We start from the raw sequence: 25042 nt of genomic DNA on the forward strand, positions 1-25042 counted from the left end.
TTTTCTCGATTGGAATGCAAAGCAGCTTGCAAGCCTACAGCCCACATCCAGTTCGCATCTTTGAGGTGAGAGAAGATTTGATAGCATCATCCAACTGTTCAATAATTGTAGCTCCAGAATACATGTGAATTCCTACTTGGGACTTTACTTTTGAACCATGAAGAATCTTACATAAATGACTTTCCATCTTTGAGAAGGAGAGACTGGTTCTATAGCTTGCTTTCCCCCCCCCCATCCAACCCAATAGAGCAGTTATCCCCTTACAAAATTTGATGAGATGTTATTTTGACGTTGGTTTTGGCAGACTACATGGTGTAGCAAATTGCCCTCTTGCAAAATAGTCAGCACTTACTTGTTACCTGCGATGTCTTGCTGTTCTTCTAAATACTGTGTTTTGGGCTCCCCTCCCTGTCCTCCACTGGAGTACTTAACGAAAAAAGTTTGGAGAAAAGGTAATTGCATGTTATTTGACATGTGCGGTCTGAAGATTTGGGACTACAACTTGATTCTGGATCCCAGTTTGTTTGGTAAGAGTAACTCTAAGCCATACTGGTATTAATTATGTTGCTACAGCGGATACGATCAGGGAGGTATCGAACCCTCGGCTGAGAGTAGCTATTGCCCAGTCAGTGTTGCGCTTTAAATAACTTTTTTTGTTTTTCCAGGCTGATGTTTAAATGTTTCAGCTTCGTTCTTCATCCTTTGTATCACCACCCTCCGTGTACTGGCCAGAGAGCAGAGCCTCGGAATAGTAGATGTGCTGAGTGCCTGGTTTCAGCAAAGAAAGACTTACTCAGGATGAATGTTGCAGTATATTGCTAAGGCAACAACTGGAGGCCTCCACTACTTCTGAATTAGAATGCATACACTGCTGGATTTGTTTTGTGCAGAAGAAGCACTTTTAAGAACCTAGCAAAGCCAAAAACAAATCGGGTTCAGAAAACCAACCCATATAGCAGTGAGTTTTAGAAATGCTCCCAAAAAACTTTGCACATTCACAAAAAGAAAACACCGAAGTCTGAAGCTCAGCATGAAAGACGTTGATTGCTGCAACACATAAAAACACAGCAAAGGAAGAAGACACAAGCATACAGGAGACACGAACATAAGTTTAGATTTGCAAATTTCTCTTTGTAAACTATCATAGTCCTGTCAGATTGTAGTTTCAGCTTCGAGTACTTTGAAGCATACTCCTTGGTCAAACATTTTAAGATACATCAGGAAACATAGCAATTTCAAAGTGTAGGTCCTAAAATGATTTAATTGAACTACACTACAAAATTAATGTTTCCCTAGATTCATCATTATGCAAAAACTCAACTTACAAAGAATCTTAAAATAAAACAAAAATACTACTGAATAGGCATCATTCTTCATTTGTTTAAACAAAATTAGAGGAACATGGCTTTAAAATGACAGTTACAGCCGTAAAATAAATACCTTCATGCGTTCTTATGTAGAATATTACAAATACAAAATCTAATTTTTACATATGGTATTAAAAACGTACACTTGTGTAAATTACTGAAGGGAAATCCTCAAGTGGAAGGAGGCATCATTAAATATCTTGATATTTAGTGAAGTTTTAGTCCTTCCTGGTCCTTATAGAAAATTGGGCAAATGATTAAAAAAAAATCAAATATAAACTTTCGACTACATTTTTACAGAAGGTGCTGCTCAAATTGACCTAACTTATAATCAACAATCCAGATGCGTCTGTGTTGTGCAATTTGCATATATATTTTGCAGTACTTAAATGCTTCTAGATGTAGAAAGGAAAAATACGGGTAAATTATGATTTGTCAAATGAAGATCTCAGAATACAGAGCATTGTTTATGTGCATCCCTTTCCCTCCGGTAGAGGTTTTAATACAGTACGACAGGTTCCTCCTCTGCAACACAAGCCACTATGCATAACTGGACCATCTGTAAAAACAAATGCATCTTTGTTGAATTTATTAGGATTCTCAAGCATTCATGTAAAATAATGTGCCCCTGGTTGAACTTCAGAGTTCTTCAAGTTTCAGTTTCTTAGGTGATGGCTCATCGGTCTTCTGCAGCTCCAAACTCTGAACATTTTGTTTAACATCTTCTCGGACCACGGTTATACCAGTGAGAATGTATCCTCCACCGCCACTCATCGTTAGTTTTGGGTGGCTTCGGTTTGGCAACACCTTTGAAAATAATGGAATCAAAAGGACACTTGAAATATTTCTGAACAAAAAAAAAAAAAAAAAGAAACTATTGTAAAAATGTACAGTTCTAAGAAAAATTAGATGCTCAGCCCAGGGCCCAAACTAGGTAAGGTGTACTCTGGCCAGATGCACCTACAAAATACATGTACTGTATCAAATCCACCGCCTATTTAATTGTGTGACCATGTCATTGTGCGGTTTAAAAATCCCATGACAGCGCCAGCACAGTTCCTCAAGGGGTATCTGTAATTTTGCCAGTAGTCCCTCCACCAGCTAAGAGATGTACTGGGATGGAGGAAATATAGACTGAGGTGGTGAAAATGGTGAGGAAAAAGTTGAGGGACTTAAGAGGTCAGTTATGGTTAATGAAATAAAATGCACCACCTGCCATGTTGTTCTATTGACAGTTTTTTTTCTCCATACCATTTTCATATTGATGTTTTTGGAAGGATGAGCGTCAAATCTAAGTGGTTTTGCTCATTTGAGCTAAAACCATGACTCAGTTTAGAACTGTTTTTTTCCAGGAAATGTTATGGCTGTTTACATGATCTAATTTATTTTCATCCTCTCTTGTGGCCAGACCCGAAACCCAACAGACTACAGATAGCCAACCCCAGCTGCGCTTGGCTCATAGGCCCTGCGGCCAACCCACTGCGGGCAGCCAATCCACTATATTTTTTGTGTGTATTTTTTCAGTGAATCCATTTCCTTTTGTTCATCCTAACATTGACTTTTTAAAAGTTTTTTTTGTCAACTGTTGTTGTAAAAACTATTTTTAAACCTTTAAGGCCACATATTAAGTTGCAATCATTTTATTGTTGTGTATGTGTCTAATCATGAATATGGAGATAACTCCAGTTTTCCTCTCCAGAGCAAAACACCTTTTTGCATTTCCTGCAGTATGTGGCAAACATGGTTAGCCTTGCATCTGACTCCTCCTCATTTGACTGAGGAGCTTTAGCTGGAAAACACGCTTCTTCTTGCTCCTCACTCTGGAGCTCCATCTCTGAAAGGGTATATTTGTTTGCATATAAAGGACATAGGTGCTTGATTGTGTCAGTAGTCACAAACAAGTACACACCAGGGTGTACTCTCCGCACCACTTGGCCACATAATGTGCGTGTTACCTTACATGCATTCGTTATCTTTTATTCCTTTCGGGGGGTGGGGGTGAATAATTTCCAGGAGAGAGACTCTCTGGTTGACTTTTCAGAGGCTTTAAAGGTTGTTGGATAGTCAACAACATATTCTCCTTTCTTCGCAAATGGTGGAGGTTGTGTGCACCAGCTTGCTTCCCTTTCTCTCTGCGTGATGACTTGGACATCGTCCTTCTTGTTGAAAAAGAGATGGATGAGCTGAAAATGTTCTGCTCTGCACAGAGTTATAGGCAATGGACTGGCTTTTGATAATGTGGAGTGTGTAATGAATCAGATGCCTCTTCTTTCCTTTGCTTTTCAAGGATTCCTGAATCCACCAATAAGGATTATGCTACTTACCCTGTAAGCATCTGTTATTGGCATGTAGTGCTGTAGATTCACATGCTTTGCATACGTCTGCCATCTAGTGTGGGCTCGGATGATTACAAATTGTTTTGTTCCAATACATTTTCTTCTAGTCACATGGCTGTGACACTCCTCCTCTTGGGAATACTGCGCATGGTCATCAAAACCATCTTCAAATTGAGAATGTAAGAATGCGGTGTAAGCATTGAGATGTTAATGCGTTAGTATGAAATAAAGTGTATAAACTGCATCCTACACAAGAATGTTTTAGGGAGGAGGGATGGCGCACGTGAATCTACAGCACTACAATGCCAAGAACAGATGCTTACAGGGTAAGTAACATAATATGTTCAAGGCATGTGTGCTGTAGGTACACATGCTTTGCACAGACTGTAAAGCAGTCCCTCTCCCTAACCAGTGGTTAGCTTGTGGGGGTTGCAGTTGTCTGAAAAGAGTTTCAAGTATTGCTTGACAAACATTGGCTTGTTGGCATGCAAATACATCCATACAATGTTTTGTGAAGGTGTGTGGAGTAGACCATGTTGCTGCTTTGCAAATAGCAGCCTTAGGAATGTTACCTTAAAAAAAGCCATAGAAGCTCCAATTTTTCTAGTAAAGTGTGATTTTTGTGGAACAGGTAACTGTTGCTTTGCTTTTGCATAGCATGTCTGGATGCATTCAACTATCCATCTTGAAATGCCCGATTTTGAAATTGCTTTTCCTAAACGAGGAGGTGCAAAGGCAACAAACAATTGTTTAGTTTTTCTAAATGATTTAGGCCTGTTGATGTAATACATCACTGCCATTTTTACATCTAAAGTGTGTAATGCCTTTTCTGCAACTGTATCTGGTTGTGGGGGGAAAATCAATGGATTGATCAAGATGGAAATAGGAAACAACTTTTGGTAGGATTTTAGGGTTAGTTCTAAGCACTACCCTGTACCTATAGTTGAAAGAAAGGATCTTCTAGGGCTAATGCCTAAAACTAACTGACTAAGAGAAGTAATATTGATTTGAAAAAGCAAGTTCCATTAAAGATATTGCAATTGAAAATAATGGAATGGTTTGAAAGGAAGACCCATTAATCTTGTTAGGACAATGTTTAAGTTCCATGCTGGGGCAGGTGGCAGTCTAGAAGGAATTATTCTTTTAAGTCCCTCTATAAAAGCTTTTATAGCAGTGAATTTAAACACCAATATGTGTTGTCTATTTTGGAGATATGCTGCAATAGCTCCAAGATGTAATCTTATAGAAGTATATACTAATCTTGCAGTTTGTAAATGTAAGTGCTTAATTTGTGACCGGTGCTTAGCACCGGCACTTATCTCTTAGGGCCGGGTCTACACAGATTTCGATTTGTGTGTAAAATGTTTTAATTTGGAGCCGCAGCCACCTACCTTCAACTGCCCAGGTGAGGTGCCTGCCTCAAGCCTAACAAACACCAATATTAGTAGCTTTTAGTGCAGTATCAATGACCGGATTAACCCGGACTAGTCTGTTCCTCCTTGGCACTGAATCGTCAGTTTCCCCTCTAGCCAGACCATAGCAGATTAGACCAGTGTTTCCACTTTTTGCCCGCCATACAGTACTGCGCAGCTGCAGCAGTGCTAGTCAGTCAAATGAGTCATCTCAAAAAGCAAGCTGCGTGTGTCCCGAACACTCGAGCAGCAGCAGGCCTCTCATTAAGTCCAAAAGGCAAAGTAAGTAATCATTTCATTTTAGCATGCGCTAGTAGTATTGTAGTGTGAGCGTAGTGAAGCAAGTCTGTTTGGCTGAGGTACGTGCCGGAAAAGTGCACCCCTCATTTGCTGCCCATTGTCTTTATGTAAATGACCTGCCATACAATCCCGATTGCAGTCATAATTTGATTTGAGTGGATAGGGCGGGAGACTGCATCCCAGCTCTGTTCTGAAGGGAAAGATCCCGTGCGCGCCCATGGAGAAGTGTATATTGCAGTGCTAGGAACCAGATCATACCCACAGTCACCATCACACCATCCCAACAGACTGGCAGTCACTGGCAAACCTCCCTACCAACACGACAGCACTCACACATACACCATCGATCTAGGATGTGAACGCTACAAATATCTCTTGGCCCAAGAAAAACTACAAAAAAAACAGCGAGTGCAATTAATTTTCAACTTTCCAGATTCATAGTATGAATAAAAGGTTTAGTGCCTTCCTGAACTGTGAAAGGTTTAACTTTTGTTTCGTATCCTCTGGTAATGAGCCTCATATTCAAGGGCCTGTAACTGAAAATCGTCGATTTCCCTTGTTCCAGTGCAACTCTGTACTTGGAAATTCCAAGAGCATCTGACTGACCTCATGGTCCGCCTTGGGATAGATCTATATTTTTTTATACATGTAAAAAACATCGTAAAAGCTACAACCACCTTCACATCACAACACAAACATACATACACTGTTTCAGTTTCCTACACTCACTACGAGACAAACACACCATCAAATCATATTATCTCAGTACCACATCCCACCACACCACACATTCTCATTCACAAAGCACCCCAACAGGAGGCCAGTTCTGACAGTTGGCGCACTTACTGTGTGTGTGTGTAGAAACGTCCACTGCTACAGTCGGTTCGGTAACTGTTGCATTTATGCAGGAAAAGCTTGCATTGGTGCTGGACACTTTACAATATGTGTTTGAGTAAGTGGCCACTGCTGCAGCCTGTGTTTTAACTGCTTTGTTTGTGGCAGAAAAGCCTGAACTGCTGTTGGACCTATAGGGGTGTGTGTAGGTGTGTGTGTGTAGGTGTGTGTGTGTGTAGGTGTGTGTGTGTAGGTGTGTGTGTGTGTAGGTGTGTGTGTGTGTGTAGGTGTGTGTGTGTGTAGGTGTGTGTGTGTGTAGGTGTGTGTGTGTGTAGGTGTGTGTGTGTGTAGGTGTGTGTGTGTGTAGGTGTGTGTGTGTAGGTGTGTGTGTGTAGGTGTGTGTGAAGATGTGTAGCATGTGCTGGAACTGGTCTTTTTATGCGGGATAAGCTTGTACTGCTGCTCAACGTGTTCTGTGTGTAGGAGTAAGTGTGCACTATCTTGCCTGTGCATGGGAGGGAAGCTTGCACTGCTGCTACAGTGTGTGTGTGTGCATATACATAACCCACACTTTGTTGACTAGACCAGTCCTTACAGTGTTGTGCATTAAGCTTGGAAAAAAACCTGTCTATACAACAGCCAAATGCATTGTTCATTGCCAGAGCACATACCTTTGCTCGCGTAGTCATGTACCCTCCACGTTTACTTTTTGTAATTTTTGTGAGCCAACTGCAAGGGGATATTTACGGAAGTATAGAGGGCATTTGCTCCCTTGTTTAGTATCCAAGATTTCCTGTTACGAGAGTCTGCTTCCTATTAGAGTGGAGGATGATGGGAGTTTTTACTATGCTCTAAAGGAGAATGGGTTCCTTCTGTGAAAATCAGCATTGTCTCATCATTCAGCATTGCAACTGGAGCCTCCCCCGACCCCCTTTAAGACATTAAGGTGGTAAGCCAGGAGGGGTTCCACAGCGGTATGAGTATCAGCGCCAGGAAACCGCAAAGGCGACACCGCAAGGTGGCCGTCTGGTGACAGTGCGCTCTATAAGTACCTTGACATTTACATTTAGTCAGCTCTGTTTTTTTGAAGCAGTGTCAGAAATAAATATCGACCCTGAGGACCGCAATAAAAAGTCCAGTGGGAGGCTGTATGGCAGACTCATATTTTCTGAAAGACCGTTTAGTTGATTTTTTTCATATATTTTATTGGATAGGGACTCCACCTGAGAAAAAGGCCTGATATTCTGAGTTCAAATACTTCTAGTCTGTGGTAGCAATATACATCTGTATAGATGCTTTAAAGGTAGCTCACAGCATTTCAAATGCATACTTCCTTGTTTGGGCAGAAAAAAACACTACAGATGATAACAAAGCTTCAGGTTTCATAGTAACGGTCTCCTAGGACAAGAACCCAAAGATATTTATTCAGGATGTCCCCATAGCCAACCTCTTGAAAGAGCCTTGGAGGCTCCAGTCTCTCTGGCCAGCTTCTGTTTTAAATCATAGTCCTGATTTTGAGGCTGTTCTCGTCATTGGTTGTTATTTCCACCCATTCGAGAGCCTCTCAGCCTCTGCATGCCTCAAATAGGTCTTAAGTGCACTTGGACCATCAATTGTAAACATTTACTCCCTTCCGTCCAGCTATTGTCAAGGGTCAACTGTGTGTGCACTGTATCACTGGCAAGGAAATACCCAGGTTGTCTTTTTTGTTATAGAAATAGCATGTTCCAGCCAGGGCGAGGTCTTAGCGGTTGGAAGCTGTGAAAGAAATATTAATTATCCTAGGTTGTGGTATTGATCCAGCTGATCCTCGCAATGACCTAGAGTAACCCGAACAACATCAAATGTATTCATATAGATGCCAGTGATCATATTGCTGCATCATGGGGACCTCAATACTTTAGTGGCACTCACAGTGTTCATCAGACCAAATGTGTCTTAATCAGAAGACGGATACCAGGGTCTTGCTCACCAAATAGGAACATATAACGCAGAAGATGCAAGTATTGTCCACTTCTAAGTAGAAAGGAAAGTGTTAACTGCCTGACTAGCCTGTGGCTATGGTTCAACCAAAGATAGGCTTCTAGTTGACTAAGGTATCTTGTCAGAATGAGGCAAGAGGCGGGAAGCTCAGGCCACCAGGATTCCAAAATGGATTAACACAAAAATGGAATCCGCCTCTTTGGTGCCATCCAACCCACAGGAGATTAGCAGCTCCTCTGTTGTGAATATTAGCATGCTGCCCCTCCATTCCTCCTTGGTGTTGAATCGTCTTTCCTCCCGAGAAGACGGACCAATGCAGATCAGACCAGTGTCCCCACTTTTCACCCACCCCAGTGTACTGCACAGCTGCAGAAGCGATAGTCAATCGAATTGACTCAAGAAGCAAGCAGCGTGTGTTACATTGACTACCGCAGCAACAGGCCTCTTATTAAAACCAAAGGGCAAAGTAAGTAATGATTTCATTTTAACATGCATTAGTACTGTAGTGCGAAGCAAGTATGATGTTAAATGGTTGAGGTACCTGCCCGTAAAAGTGCACTTCTTATTTGTTGCCCGGGTTTGGTTTTATGTAAATGACCTGCAGTACAATTCTGATTGCTGGGCTACACAAGACATATTAATGTGTCTCGGACGAATTTATTAAGTGGGTGGGGCCAGTAAAAGATATGGGTGGAGCCGGGGAAGTGGGTGTGGCCTCCTACAAAAATCTGAGCACCTGGACTTATATTTTACAACTTAAGCACTGAATAGGTATAAAATAAGTGTTTGTACCTTTGCCTGAAGAGGGTTAACGTTTTAGTTGTGACTTGTGACAGAACATAAAGCTTTCCATTTTGCTGCATAACATTGCCTCATAGTTGGTTTTCAAGCCTCTTTAAGAATGTTCATACAGTCTTTGAGTACATTTAAATATCCAAAACTCTAAAACTTCAGGAGCCAAATTGCAAGATTCATTTCTTTGGGATTGGGATCTCTTAGTGTTCTGTGGTTCTGCGTGAGAAGGTCCAGGTTCAGGTGAAGCTTCCGGTGTGAGACTAGAGATATTGACATGTGGAAGCTATTAGTATCATGGGGTGAGGGGTTTGTCGGAGTTTCCTGACCACTAACCGAAGTAGTGGGAGATGTGGAAAAGAGTATGCAAATATCCCTGACCAGTTCATCCACACGGCAAGCAGATATCACCACCATCAATCCAAAGGCAATGCTAAGTGTGGGTATTTCACGTTTTCTCCTGTTGCAGTCTAGGGTCATGATAGCTGAAACATGTAGACCACGCTTGCAGTTATATTGTTAAAACTGCTATTTTGCACTGTTTTTAGTCCTGTCATCACGAGACAATTAATAAAGGTCTTTGTGTCTCTTGATAGTCAGTTTTAATTCACATTAGCACATTTATTGCTTTAGTTTGCACTGCGCGCATCACTCATTTTTCACCATAACAGCTTCTCACTTCTGGGTTTTAGAAACCCACAGGATAATGACATATATTAAAACATCCCTGAGCTCCTCCCTCTAAGTGAGGGGGTTGTAGCCCTCAGCTGTACTAGGTTTTACAGCTGAGAGGAGAACCCAGATGATGAAGCATGTCACTTCGGTGAGTGATGAGATTCAGTCTTTTTAGATAGGACTTCCTGTGTAGTTTTAGTTTCTTAGTGTACGTACTGACACTTAGGCCACCATTAGTTTAGGTGCCCTCTTGAGACCGTTAGACTTGTTTGTGTTGTATCTCTGGAAACCCCCACCTGTGAAAGTATTGTTGAAGAACATTGGGCTGACTCTTGCATTCGTGAATTTGTTGTTGTGCTCTTCTCAGAAAGTCTGCAATCTGATTGATTGTCCCTGGGACATGTTCTGCTACCAGATGAATGTTGTGGTGTATTGCTAACTTACATATTTTCTGAGCAAAGTTAGATAATTGGAGAGTGTGTGTCTCACCCCATCCCCGGTTTGGGTAAATAATACATAGCTATCATATTGTCTGTTCGAATAAAGACAACTTTGTGCTGTAGGTGAATTAGGAAAGCCTTGATAGCTAGATAAACAGCTTGCAGCTCTAGATGATTGATATTGAGATTCTTGTGTTTGGTATCCCCATAGTCCTGAATAGTCAGGTTGTTGGGATGTGCTCCCCATCCTGTTAGGTAAACATCTGTTAGAATTATTTGGGGAACTGGGTCTTAAAACCACTGCCCCTTGGATAGATTTTGTGGATTCCACCATTGCAGAGAGTGATCCGTGCAGCTGTTTACCAACACTAAATCATGAAGTTGACCCAGTGACGGAGTCCATTGTTAAGAGAGACATTGTTGTTGAGGTCTAATATTTAGTCTGGCATGTGGGACTTTGTAAATACAAGATGCCATAACGCCCAGAAGTCTGAGAAAAGTTTTAGCAGGAATGCGAATTCCTATTTGAAATTATTGAATTAATGTTAGTGTGTTGCCTATTCTGTCTGTGTTTGAGGATGCCAACGCTAGATTTGTTTTGAGCATGGCCCCTAGAAACACTTGAGTAGTACCTGGCTGTAGATGAGATTTTTGTAGGTTGACTGTGAACCCTAGTTGATGTAGTAAATCTAGGGTCTTTGGAGTGTTTTGTTTGCAAAGTATGAATGTGTTTGCTTTGATTAGCCATTTGTCTAGAAAGGGGAAGACATGGATGTTTTCTCTGCTCAGATGTGCTGCCACAACTGCTAAACATTTTATGAATACCCTTGGTGCCGTGGAGATCCTAAAGGGTAGAACTTTGAACTGATAATGTTTTCCCTGAAATAGAAATCTGAAGTATCTTCTGTGTGCAGGATGAATTGGTATTAAGAAATAGGCGTCCTTTAGATCTAAGGTTGTCATGAAGTCTCCTTTTTGTAGTAAAGGGATGATCTCTTGAAGAGTGACCATGTGGAAATGTTCTGATATCACATAATGATTTAGTGGTCTGAGATCCAGGGCCGGCCTGGCTGTAGCGGGCACCGGGCATCCATCTTTTTTGCAAGAAAGGAAGTATAGTGAATATACCCGTTTCGTGAAATTGTGGTGGAACTGGTTCTATTGCTCCCTTTTGCAACAGAGCTGTTATTTCTTGTTGCAGAAGGATTTGATGTTGCATGGATAGTTTGTGTTTGCGGGTTGGACTATTTGGAGGAGTTGTTATACGCTCCAGACAATAACCATGTTGGATAATGTCTAAGACCCATTGGTGTATTGTAATTGAATTCCAATTTTTGTAAAATTGTTGAAGACGACACCGACAGGTGTTTGGTGTGGTGGGTGTAAGGTAAAGGAGTCATTGTTTGGTATTTGAGGAACGGGTAGTGCTTCCTCTGCCTTTAAAATTGTTACCTCTGTAAGAACCTCTGTAGAAGGTTTTATTGTATAGGTTTGTCCCCGACATTTATATTGTGAACCAGAAGTATCTGTGAAATCTGTCCTTGCCCCTTGTTTGTAATTGGGCCAATGAAAGGAACCTCTGTTGGTGTTAGTTTGTAGAGCTCCCATTGATTTTGCTGCCTTAGTGTCCTTTTTCATTTTTTCAAGGGCTATGTCCACTTGAGGGCCAAAAAGAAGTTCTCATAAAATGCGAGATTTAATATGGTTTGTTGTACTTCAGGTTTGGAACCCGATACCTTTAACCAAGAATCTCTTCTTATTAAGACACTGGTATTTATACTTCTAGCAGCAGTGTCAGCTACACCTAGTGCACACTTAATGGAATTGTTGGTGATAAGTTTGCCTTCAGTGACAATCTCTTGACCTCTTTTTCTGTGCTCCTCTGGGAGGTGGGAGAAGCCCATCCATTTCGTCCCAGTGGGCCCGGTCCTATCTTGCTAGTAACTCTTGACTATTCGCCAACGATTAGCTGCTTGTGCCACAACTCTTTTACCAGAGGCATCAGTGAGTTTGGACTCCTTTTCTGGGGGTGGTGCTTCTCCAGTTGATTGGGAGCTTGCCCTTTTCCTAGCATTGGATACCACTAAAGAATACGGGGTTAATCGGCCTCTAATAAAAATGGGGTCTAATGGTGGTGGTTTGTATTTCTTATCAGTGCGAGGAGTAACTATTCTTGCTTTGCCCGGCTGTTTAAAAATTTCATCTGCATGAAGTGTCATACGTTTGAGAAGTGGTAAATATTGTGCCCCCCTTTGTGCAGAAGACAAAGTCTCGAAGAGGAAAACCTCCTCTATTGAATCCTTATATAAAGGTACCTGATGAAAAGTGGCTATTCTAGCTCGGCGATCCTGATAAGCTGATGCATCATCAGGTGGTGATGGACAGCTGAGATAGAAATAGATCAGTGTCAATATGAGGGTCAATATTATAATTAGGGCTCCCGGTTTTATGTTTTTTTAAATTAACAATTTGGTCTATTTATCCATATTTATTTTTGGGCCATTTTATCTGTATTTATCCATATTTATTTTGCGTTTTGCATATAAATGAAGTTGTAACACTGTACATTTCCATATTTATTGAACTGATAGATGCGCACTCCTACTTTGATTTTGGTCGTGTTTTAGCTATTTAAATTGTCAAATATTACATAATACATTCACTGGTAAATACCAGCATTATACCATAAAAGTATGTTGACATATGGTGTTATTTAAAGGAATCCCATCCTGTTTTTAATTTCCCACGATATTCATCTGCTGGCCTATAATTCAAGAAAGATAGCATGGAGAGTCACTTAAAAGAAGCACAATTTTCTGTATTCATCCAGTTTTAAAAATAAATGCAGACAGAAAACACATTGTTTTCGGTCTGTATTTATCGGTAAAAATCCGTAAAAATGGAAAACAGGGAGCCTTAATTATAATGCTGCAAGAATCCCCTGGTTCTGTGTCATCTGGGAAGTTCTGATCATCCTCTACAATTGATTGAGGAGACATATTACCAGATTCATATAATTGTGGTGAGTGAGGTAGTGGAGTAGGTGGTGGAGGTGTTGATTGTGGTACAAGTGAAGAACGAATAGGAATGTGCAATGTACTAGTTGCAGCATCCTTTCTCTTCTTCTTTAGGGGTTGACCAGGAATGTCCAAAGCATCCTCCAAACTTAACTGCTTTTTAGGAGTATTTTGTTTTGGTGGCTGTACCATCATTTTCTTTGTTCCAGCCTGAATTTGAAGATTTTTTTCATTTCGGATCGAGCTTTTGATGAAATTGCTTGAGGATTGGCTCTGGAGTAGATTTTGGACCAAAAACTTAGCATTTCGGTGGTAGAAGCTTGGTCTTTGACGGAGGAAAATTTGATTCCAAAATTCAAAGTATTTTTTTCGGTGACAAGACAGAAGAGTGAGGTGTTTAGGTCTTGGACAGAAGGGATATCGAGGCACCTTCTTTAGGCTGAATCTCCAGAGCTGAGTCGGAGGGTGAGGCTTCTGAGTCAGGTTTTCGGTGCGTGCCATGACTGGTGTGCAGTGGCGGCACGTGAGTGGTTTTTTCGGAGCAGTGGTAGAAGTACTCAAGGTGAGTTGTTTCTGTGCTGGCTGAATTGTGGCTGAGTCCTCTTCTGATTGAGACTCAGACTCATGTATGGAAAGTGATTCTACCTGTGTCGCTGAAGCCTCTTCTTCGGTCAACAAGATGAGGAAGATGTCGGGGACATCAGCTATTTGCTTGCGCTGCATTTCTTATTGTCTAGCACTCTGATCTCGAAGAGTCTTTTTAGACCGAAAAGATTCCTCACAGGTGTCTTCTCGATGTTCTGGCAAGAGACATAAGTTGCAAATGGGGATGTTGATCTGTGTGAGGGTATTTGGAGTTGCACTTCAGAGACAAACAGAACGGAGTGTGTTCCATTAGCAGGCCATTCTCGAGCTTGTTGGAAATGAGAGATGTGTTACCTGGCCGGGTGTGGACAGTAGGCAAAGAGAACGAGTCGAAACCCGCTATGCAATTGTAAGTATGATAGGTAATATGATACCGATCGAGACAATACCATCAAGAGATATAACGGACTGAAGGAGACTCAAACCGGAGCGCGAAATACTACATCCAAACCCCTCAGCAGAAAAAGTCAATCTGAAGATGGCGTCGATGACCATGCGCAGTATTCCCAAGAGGAGGAGTCACACAGCCTCGTGACTAGAATGAAACTTCTTGGAACAAAAACAACTTGTAATCATCAGAGGCCAACACTAGATGGTGGACTGATGCAAAGAATGCATCTACAGCACACATGCATCGAACACACAGTTGTTGAGGACTGAGTCTTATTCCAGATTTGCAGCACTAATGAGACTGCAAGTGGGACTTCAGTTACAAGTACAAGTACCCTGTAATTTAAATAAAGTTATGTTTGGTATGAAAACGAATTTGAATATTGATTGTAAATCAGAGTTCTACAAGTTTCTCTAAAAAGTGATTCATGTTAGATTTCGATTTTCACCATTCTGGGGGGGAGGGGGTAACCGAAGAAAATACAGATTTGTAAGATCTTCAATGCACAATCCTTTAATGCCTGGTATGAACAGCAGTTCAATAGTAAGAAAAGAAAAAAATCAGATGCAGAAAAGAAAAGACATGTTCAGTGTTCATCCTTCCTGAAAAGAGGTCAGCTGAGAGTCCTGCAGGAGCAGCAAGAAGAGACTGATCCCTGCTTTGCAACAGTGGCTTGCAGTGGCATGCCGATTGGCTAACCCCTGCCATGCATGGTCTTGGCAGTGTAGAGCAGGGAACTCTTGAGACTCACAGCCTTAGGCCCAGCAGAGCAGGAGCAGGCCTGAGGGCCTGGCCTTGTCTAAACTCATCCTGGGCATGGCAGAAACGCAAACATACTGTTGCAAATCGCCTTAGACCGTGGTCAGCTAGGGTTAGCTGCAGGACCTGTGTCCAAAGTGCCACGGACAACCAACCCCTGCTGCGCATAGGGCTTGAACCACACTAGTTAGCCTTTTACCAGGCAGGTAGTGTTTTATGAGCCTCAATTATGTGTACCCCGAACCCAGCACAAGCCTCTCAGACCATACAGCTCCTTTTAGGGATTTACAGTTTTCAGTGTATATTTGTGAATCCTCAGTAGGCGATGTATGGGTTGGCAAAGCTTGCCCAGGGCTTGAGGAACTCTGATACAAAGGTTTCTCTGTAATTGTGAATTATTTTCTGGATTTGCAGATTCCAGACAGCCCCAATGGTGGCTGGAGTCTGCTGTACAGAGAGAAATACAGCAGAGGCTAATTTAAGACAAGGATCTACAGAGCCCGTGACTCTTTAAATTGCTTAATTTACAATAAGTCGGGGGTCTTTGAGGGTCCACCTACTATGGCCAGGGTATGCCATTTTACCCCCTTATATATCGAAACAGATTAAATGTTTAGTAGGTTTTCTACGAGTCTGCCAAATTTTGTACAAATTGGTTAAACGACTGAACGGTTTATAAGATGTTTCCCAAATCATTTTTTTTCCACATGTGAAAAAAAAAAAAATAAGCTTCCACATTGATTTATTTTCTGTTTTAAATCGGAAATCTCCTAAGGAATGGTCATCAAACTGTTAATGCACAGAGACCTAACAGGGCGGAAGAGGGTGTGTTTGCTGATCTGCCCATATGTAGCCACTGTACAGGCCACAGAGAAAGGGCTCACGTGCCAGGCACCTCTACACCGTATCCCAGGGGTAGAAATTATTAAACACTACGTTGCTCTTGGACAAAGCAGCGGTGTAAGAGGTCTTAAATGCCACGCCTTCCACAGGAGAGATACATTGAACCCTCAGCATAAAAAAAAAAACTCCTGGTCACGGTCACTGGAAGTAATTGTATTTTAATAAACTTGTCTGTAGATTGAGTTGATAAAGAACCACCTTAACGTTCGCCAGTCAGTTTCATTTTAACAATATTTCCTGATGTTCATAATCATCAGGACACATATTTTAAAAAAAAGTGTACTTGCCAATAAGTGTGCTTTAGATTTTTACTACAACCAATCTACACTGACTCTTTTTCCCCAAAGTTTTCTTCAGAGGGAGACCCCTTTAACTCGGCCCACATCACTGCCATCCTACTTGTAATTCTTCCAAATGTAAATAAAAAATTGTGTTATGCATTCTGGGCACCACCAATAACTAGGTGAACCTGACAAAGTCAGTCATCAAACAACATAGCAGAAAGCATCAGACAGTTTTGTAAATGGAAAAAGTTTCACATCTAAAAATCTCATCTAAGTACATGTCTAAAAATTTCAATCAGTTGAAAAAGCCGCACAATTTGGTTACCTGATAATTTCTCAACCAAGATTCAGACAGTTTGAGATTAACCACACCTCCTTTTTCTCGCAGTTTTGTGTAACACTCTACCAATGGCTGAAACAAGAAATAAAGCAAGTCAAAGATTTGCAGATAACATTACATATCCACTCCGATATGAGCAGTAGCTAGCTTCACCAAAAGCTACATTCTTATTTCAGGTACACCCAACTTCCTAGCCAATTAATGTTGCAGCTTTGAAGAGGCTGGGAGAAGACATTTAGCTTGACTGTGTAAACAGCGTAAGGATGTACAGTATGCAACCACAACTCTGGTTGCAACTTTCATAAAATGTATAATCACAAGTAAACAGTGTGGCACCACCCAGCATTAGCTTTTTGGCTTTACAGTGCTTGTTTTGTTGTGGATTTTGTAAAACTTTATTGGTGGGAAAACTGATGTGCCTCGTCAATCCAAAAAATCTCAAAATGCCACAATAGTCCCTAGCACTGAAGGGAACTACTTTGTGTGTGGATGTGCTCTTTGTCAAAGTGCAGAATGCCGCTGATGACAGTGAAGATATCCAATGACTGAAGTCACGGCGCCATGCTGTAGTGGGCAGAAGAACAAAAAAAAAAAAAAGTTACTTACATGTAACTGCAGTTCTCGTAGATTCACATGCTTGAATCATTCCCTTTCGAAGTGGGAGTCCCAAGGTACCTAACAAAGCAGTAGGCAACATTACCATAGCCTATAATGGCAAAGAAATAATAACTAATAACTTTTCCATATCCTTTAAAAGGAACCAAACTCCAGCCATTCCGGCGACAGGACTTTCTACAACACTCCCAACCGAGGCCGAGTTCCTCAGATTTTCAAGCACTAGTGGGAAAGGTAATCCTGTAACAATAAGGGAAGCCTCTACGGGGAGGAGGGTGGATCACAAGTAAATCTGAAAGATGCCAATACTGGAGAACTACAGTTACAGGTAAGCAACTTATTTTCTTCTCCAGTATTACATCTTTCCTAGACACACATGCTTGAATCAGAGTAGCAAGCAGTTACAATATTTGTACAATCAGATGATAATATCAGAATAGCAGATGGTGGGTAAAACACACATACATACACACACATGCATACATACACATATATAGACACACATATACATATATATAGATCTATCTCCTACTGGCGGTCGCCAGAAGGTAGTTATAGTTAGGACCATGTTTCCATAGGAAAAGCATTTTCTGACTTGGCTAGAACTTTGCTGTCGTTTGACTGATCTTCATGAATTTTCCCCAAAAAGTGTCAAGATGGGTTCTATTGTTATGGAACGTTTGGGGGTGATCTGTGCAGTGGGGACCGAGAATTTGGGGAGCGAAATAGAGTTGCCTTTGTAATGTTAATTCCCATGGGAACCATTAGCCACACCTACAGCCTGAACCGCTGAACGGACTAAAACCAAATTTGGCAGGTAGATAGATGTCGGTTCAAGGAGGTACCTTTTGCTTATTTGGTGTAAATTCGTTCAGTAGTTGTTGAGAAATTTAAGTTTAAAATTATAGTGATATCTCTGGCCGTTGATATTTCACTGTAGTTTTGCGATGAATCGCGAATGCACGCACCAACGGGAATGCTCTGATTGGCTGGACGCAACCTGAACAGAAAGTTGCAGCCGCCAATTATCTATCAGAAGTGTTTCCCAGGGTTGAAAATGTGTGTGAAAGCCCACATCAGGGGTCAGGGTGGAGATACTCTGACCCATGGTTGAGAAATGGGGGTGTTAGTGACACAAGCGTCCAACATTTTTTTTTTTTTTTTTTTAAATCGCCCACGACACTCGCGATGACGATGGGACCACCAGTGAGGCCCCACCATGTACTGTCGCGGGGACATTGTGACTATCAACGTCGTCCCAAACATTGGTGGAAATTTTTTAAAAATCTACATCAGTGAATCATTAATAAGCATCATTGAGATTCTAATAAATGTTTTTATAGTGAAATATCTACTGTGATGGTTCGAATTAATTATGTATTTACATTTTTTGAATGTGAAGGTGGCTATTGAATTCCTGCTTTAGTTTTCCATTTTTGCGATGTGTTCGGGCGAATTGTGATTACAGACGTCATCACGATCACCAGAGTCACCGCGAAACTATTTGATACGTTTTAGAGATGGTTTTTATAAAAACTTTCAAGAAAAACATGAGTTTAGAAAATACTGTAAGAAAACCCTAGTGTGAACAATACTGGAGTATGTGTGTATATATGTATTGTAGACTTTATGGAAAAGGCGTGATCGTCGCGGTTAACGTCACCGCGACATCCAGAATAACCGCGAACACAGAAAATAGTGCAATGTTCAGAATGGAATTTTTACATATTACGTTTGGATGTGTTGGTGGCCATTGAATGTCTGCTTTTGTTTTACACTTTTGCTACGCGTCTGGGGGAATCTCGATTACCAACGTCATTGCGGTATACGGAGTCACAGCGAAAATGGAACACAGGTTTTAGAGATTATTGTTCTAGAAATACACTAGAAAAACAGGAGTCCGAAGTGTACAGTAATAAACCACTAGTGTGTAAAATATTGTAATGTGTGGCTATGCGTTTTAAATTTATGAAAACGGCGCGATCGTCGCGGTTAACGAGGTCATCGATACATCCTGGATAACCGCTAAAACGAAAAAAAGGTCTGAAAGATGTTTTTTAAAGAAATGTAGTAGAAAAATAGGAGTTTAAACATTCTTTGAAAGAAGTATGTATAGAGTAATATGTGTAGGGCAAAGTTCATAATTAATTTTTTACATAGTATTTTCGGATGTACTGGTGGTCATTGAAGGTCTGCTTTTGTTTTCCTTTTTCGTGACGTGTCCTTGGGGATCGGGACGTTGTCGGGAATATAAAAAATGTAAAGAAAAAACCCACCACTTATTAATCCACTAAGGAAAATACAATCTTAAACTACCCCTTAAAGAGCCATTTTAGATAAATACAATTTAAAAAACTTAAAAAAATAAATAAAATCAATACAAAAATCATGGGTTACATGGACGTTATAGTTGTGAAATAGAGTTTAAAAAACCTTAGAAATTCACTGAAAAAAAACCTAAGGTTACAGGGACATTATAGAGAGGATTTAGCGTTTAAAAAAACCTTAGAAATTCACTGAAAAAACACAAAGGTTACAGGGGTGTTATAGTTAGGCTGATATTTTGCTCTTAGAAAACCAGAGAAATTCAGCAGTTATAGTTAGCTGAGCTAACTTTAACTCGCGCCCCGCAATGCACTGCTTATGACCTCACATATTACATCACTCAAGACATGGTCAGTGACATCACTGATGGAATCATCCACAGAATCTCTGATGACGCACCCACTCACACCCTCACATAACCTTTCATACACCCACTCCAACTTCCACACTACCATTCTCAAAACAATGGACACACCCATACCAGTACTTGCACACCCACTCTCTGATTTGTAGGTCTACACACACATCCACACATAAAGCCACTCACAGTATGTCACTCATACAGCTACTCATACACCTACTCCATCGCACAGCCATTGTACACACTCACTTACTTATACAGATACTAACGCATACTCACTCACCTACCGTCGCTGATACAAGCACAAACCTACCCATACAGCCACTATCACAATCCCTCACACATACACTCATATACTCCAATACTCTACTATACTGCCTTTCACATATCCAGTTACTCACCCTTATACCACTGACACATTCATTCACTCACAGGCACACCTATACACACAGTCACCTATACAGCCACTCACGTACCCACTCACCAACCCATGCAGCCATTTAGACACCAACTGACAGACTGATACAACCATTCTCAAAACCTAGTCACACTCATACCTTGATGAAGCACCAAATCACTCATTTATACAGTCACACACCCACTGAATTATCCATACAGGCACTCATACAGCCACTGATTTATCAATACACCTTGTTATATATATTTAACACTCAAACATTTTATAAACACAGTCACTGGATCATGTCAACAGTGATGTCATTTGAGATGTCATCAGTGATGTCACTGACCATGTAATGAGTGATGCAATATGTGAGGTCATAAGCAGTGCATTGCGGGGGCACACGTTATAGTTAGCTCAGCTAACTAGAACTGCTTAATTGCTCTGGTTTTATATGAGTGAAATATCAGCCTAACTATAACGTCCCTGTAACCTTTGGTTTTTTCACTGAATATACATATAGATCTACATAGACACATACACACATTAAGCAGACGTGTAACCGAACAAGGCTCACCTTATTGAAATAAATGAAGTAACACCGCATTACTGCGCTATGCAAATTTCAGTCAATAATGCTGCCTGAATGTCGCCAATGTATGCAGAGATCTTTCAGCTGCTGACTGAGGATTTGGAAAGAATGTCCCAGAGTATCACAGGCTCATTCAGATGAAAATCTGAAGGGACTTCAGATTGATTCTGAGCATGACAGAGTCCTCTGTGAATTGAAAGAAAGGTCCGTTAGTTGTAAAGGCTTGTATTTCACTACCCCTTGTGGCTAATGTTAAAACGAGCAATAACGCTACTTTCCATGACAAAAATGTGAGTTCCACTTTGTGTATTAGTTCAAATGGACCCTTCTTTAACTGTGTCAGCACTACATTAAGCTGCTACACAGGAGGAGGAGCCCTTATTGAAGGGAAACCCCTGAATAGCCCTTTAAGGAAATGTTTAATGATCCTGTAAGAGCATTAAGATAGAGTTTGAAGAGCGTCTATATCTTGATATTGCAGCAAGGTGTACCATAATTGATGCTTAGACCAATCCCGATTTTGCCAGTGACAAAATATAGGGTTATATTTGTTCTGGTGATGCTTGATAGGGTTAATATTTGACTTCTGGTACCATGAACAAAGATTTCAACCTTAATCTATACATTTTTGTAGCAGTGTCCGCTCTAGCTTTTGCAAGAATGTCTCAGCAGTCTTGAGAGATATTTAGATTTGCGATCTCATGGAATTTAGGAGCCATGCGACTAAGTGGAGAGAAGTCGGGTCTGGCTGAAGTACCGGACCTTGGTTCATTGTCAAAAGTGTCCTAATTGGTTTCAGGTGAATGTGGTTGGTTTCTGATAACAGGGGCGGCTCTGTGAACCAATGCTGTCTGGCCATTGTCGGGCTATCTGGAATATACAACACTGTTCTGCCTTCATCTTGCTGAGAAGCCTTGGTTTAAGAGATATTGGGTGGTAAGGCGTATGCAAAGATCCCAAGGCATTCCCCCACGACTTTTGATGTGGATGCCATCATGCATAAAACTGGCATTTCCAATTCTGTTTCGTTGCAAAGAGATCTACTCTCGGCATTTCCAATTCTGTTTCGTTGCAAAGAGATCTACTCTCGGCTTGCCTCATAGGGAGAAGATCTTGTTCAGAGTCGACTGATACGAGCTCCCATTCGTGGCAGGTGTTCCTTGTTCTGCTTAGTGTGTCCGCTGAAAGGTTATTCGTACCAGGAACATGTTTTGCCCAATGCGTTATCTCGCGTGTCATAATACAGTTCTAGATCCCTTGGCCTCGCTTGGAAAGGGCTAGCGATCTTGTACCCACGTGTTTGTTCATTTAGTGCATGCCTGTGATATTATCTGTGCAAACTAACATTAACAAGCATGCTATCCTTGGCAGGAAAGCTTGAAGACTTAAATAAATTGCTTTGAGCTCTAGAAGACATAATCTTTTGGTCTGGAGACCCCTTCCCACTCATTTTAAGGTCTTGTAGATGGCCGCCCCAGTCCTCTAAGGAGGCACCCATGGTTATCACATAATATGGTATTTGAGGCCATAAAGATAAGCCTTCGGAAAGATTGTTGGCTTTTGTCCACCAGGTTAGAGCTTCTGATATGCCTGGAGTGATCTTTACCAGATCGTCGAATGATCCCTCTGTCTGAATTCATTGCTTGTCTAGTTCCTCCTGTAGAGGTCTAATTTTCATATGGAAGAACGGTAATGGAGATATGGCAGAGGACATCAGCCCCAGGAGCGACCTGAAAAGACATACTGAAACTGACTTTCTTCTCAAAAGTCTGGAGGCTACTTGTTTGAGCCTTTGCTGCCTGTCCTGAGACAAGAATGCTTTGTACTGGGTTGTATCTAAAGCCGCTCACAAGAACATTATTCTTCTTGACTGAAGAATCGTTGATTTCTGGTGATTGGCAGTTAGACCAAAACTGCTGAACAATGGTAGGGTAGCCTCTGTGGCTTTCCACTCTTGACCGTCCGTTGGTGCTTTTCTTAGTCAATCGTCAAGGTGAGGGAATACCTGATAACCCTTCTTTCTTAGGGAAGCTGATACAAAGGCATGACATCTTGTAAAGAAGCGGGAAGCTGATCTGAGGCAGAATGGGAGGGCTTGGAATTGATAGTGAGTGCTGACTACAGTGGATCTTAAAAACGTGCAATATTTTGGATGTATGGAATATGAAAATATGCATCCTGTAAATCCAGGGTTTTCATGTAGTCTCTGTGATTGCGCAGATGCAGGATGTCTGGAAGGGTTACAATGCAATATGATTGCTTTCGTAGAGATTTGTTCAATTTCGATAGATCCATAATGAGTCACCAATTTCCTAATTTCTTCTTTATGAGGAAAAAAACAGGAGTAGAAACCCATGCCTTTTTAGAAGTGGGGAACTTATTCTATTTCTCATTTAACAAGGTGAGGGCTTCCTCCCGGAGTAGGTGAAGACTAGGTGGGTGCACTACCTTTGGTGGAGTGTTTGGCGGTCTTTTGATGAATTCTAATGCATGAGTAGGTGATTAGGTCTAACACCCATCTGTCAGATGTTATTTGGCGGCACTGATGGGAGAAGCTGGAAATGTTTTCACCCACAATTTGATTTTTATTGGGCATAACCGGCACTTGAAAGAAGTCACTGCTTTCCGTTAGTGTCTCTTCCGTGGGAGGTTTGTTTTCATCTATTCACTTATTAAAAGCTGATGCTGGTGGCGGTCGATAGGATTGCTGCTGGTAGAATGGTCTACATGATTGGAAGATTTGAAACTGTTAAAACCTTTGCGAACCTCCTCTGTAAGACGTACAACTCCTTCGTCATGCTCCTCAAAGGTGCCCAGAGATTTGGCAGTGTCAGTATCTGCCTTAATGGCCTGTAAAGCGTCATCAACTTGGTTCCAAATAAGGCTTCACATGTCTAGGATCCTGCTCTGTACCTCAGGCCCAAATTACGCTGCCTTTAACCATCCCTACACCTTAGGACCCCAGCTCCTGCTAGCTGCTTAAATCCAGTTGATTTTTATCTTGGAAGATGTTCTCTCTCCCTTCTGTAATATTTTCCTTACTTGCGCTCTTTTCGTCAGGCACAAGATCTATATTAGCACTAATGTTGGACCACATTTGCTGGTTGTACTGGCCCAATATGGCCACTAAATTTCACAGCACGCACCGTTATCGCTAACATTGCGCAGAATCTCTAGCCAATATTATCAAGGTGTCTGCCGTCTTTATCTGGTGGAGCCGAGATAGGTGTTGAGGGATTCTTGGACCGGAGGGCGCTCAGTCACCGGAGATATCACTGTGAATCTGGCTTCAGATGTCCTATCAGAAATGCAGGCGAATGCTCTCATGCCGTATATTTTTTGTTGATTCGTGGTAAGAAGACAGCGACCGTAGCTGGATTTTTCATTGTTTTCATGCCTTCTTCCCAAATGAAATCAACTATAGGGGTTAAAAGCACAGATATTTTGGCAGTCTCTTTAAAATCATACAGAAAACAATCAGATTGCTTAACTGCCATTGGCAGCTGGAATAGTTTTGCAGTTCTTCCTATAAGATTATGGAAGCCTCCACAGTCATCTGGTAGAGTCCACCTTGTTGTGGTGCAGGTGGAAAAGGAATGGGAATCAAATAGTCATTCCATTAGTTGGGAATAGACTTATTGTCTGCGATCTCTCCTTAATCCCAGTCTTCATCCAATGAGGATGGATCATCTCTAGGGGGTGCTGCAATGTTGGAAGCAGTTGTCATCCAAGGGGTCAAAGGTGGTGGAATAGGACAATGTGTTCTCGGAGGTGGAGTTGGAATGCTGAGTTGTACTGGGGATGGTGGCTTAATTGGTTGCGTAAATCTTTTGTAATAAACCTGCAGCATGCCTTGAGAGAAGGTTAAAGGTACCTGCACCATTCCTTCTTGGGAAGAAGAATGGGTATAATATTGGAAGTATTCCCCAGGCTGCTTAGGCCTTTCAGGGTTATTGAGTCTGTTATTGTACATAATATTTGCAATAGTACTGCTCATCATTATCATCCTCCTCTTGATACTGGACGTGGATCTCAGGAGGGATTTGGGGTGCTACGAATGGTCCATAATCATCAGACTCTTCCACATCAAAAAGGTGACTTGGAGGAAGGGGAGAGACCTTACTTAGTTGAAGTATGGTCAGGAAGCAGGAATGTTTTGTGTGTTTTCCATGCTCGTTGACTATGTTGTCGTCGAGCCCGTGGTTGCACTTTCCTGTTATGAGGGCTTTTCTGATGTTTTCAATGTCACCAAAGTTATCTTCCCAATGGAC

General features: G+C 41.4%; 1 protein-coding gene across 1 annotated transcript in view; it reads right to left on the minus strand.

The window, feature by feature from the left end:
* Positions 1–1017: 1017 nt before the first annotated feature.
* The window catches only part of TRMT6 (tRNA methyltransferase 6 non-catalytic subunit), a 206652-nt gene continuing 182627 nt past the window's right edge, over positions 1018–25042 (minus strand). The window contains exons 10-11 of the mRNA XM_085612633.1: positions 16464–16550; positions 1018–2174 (exon numbers count right to left, since the gene is read on the minus strand). Coding sequence (XP_085468759.1) covers positions 2007–2174; positions 16464–16550 — 255 coding nt within the window. The 3' untranslated portion in view covers positions 1018–2006. The remainder of the gene's footprint in view (positions 2175–16463; positions 16551–25042) is intronic.

This window comes from Triturus cristatus, chromosome 6 (genome assembly GCF_964204655.1).
Source record: "Triturus cristatus chromosome 6, aTriCri1.1, whole genome shotgun sequence".
NCBI classification, from domain to species: domain Eukaryota; kingdom Metazoa; phylum Chordata; class Amphibia; order Caudata; family Salamandridae; genus Triturus; species Triturus cristatus.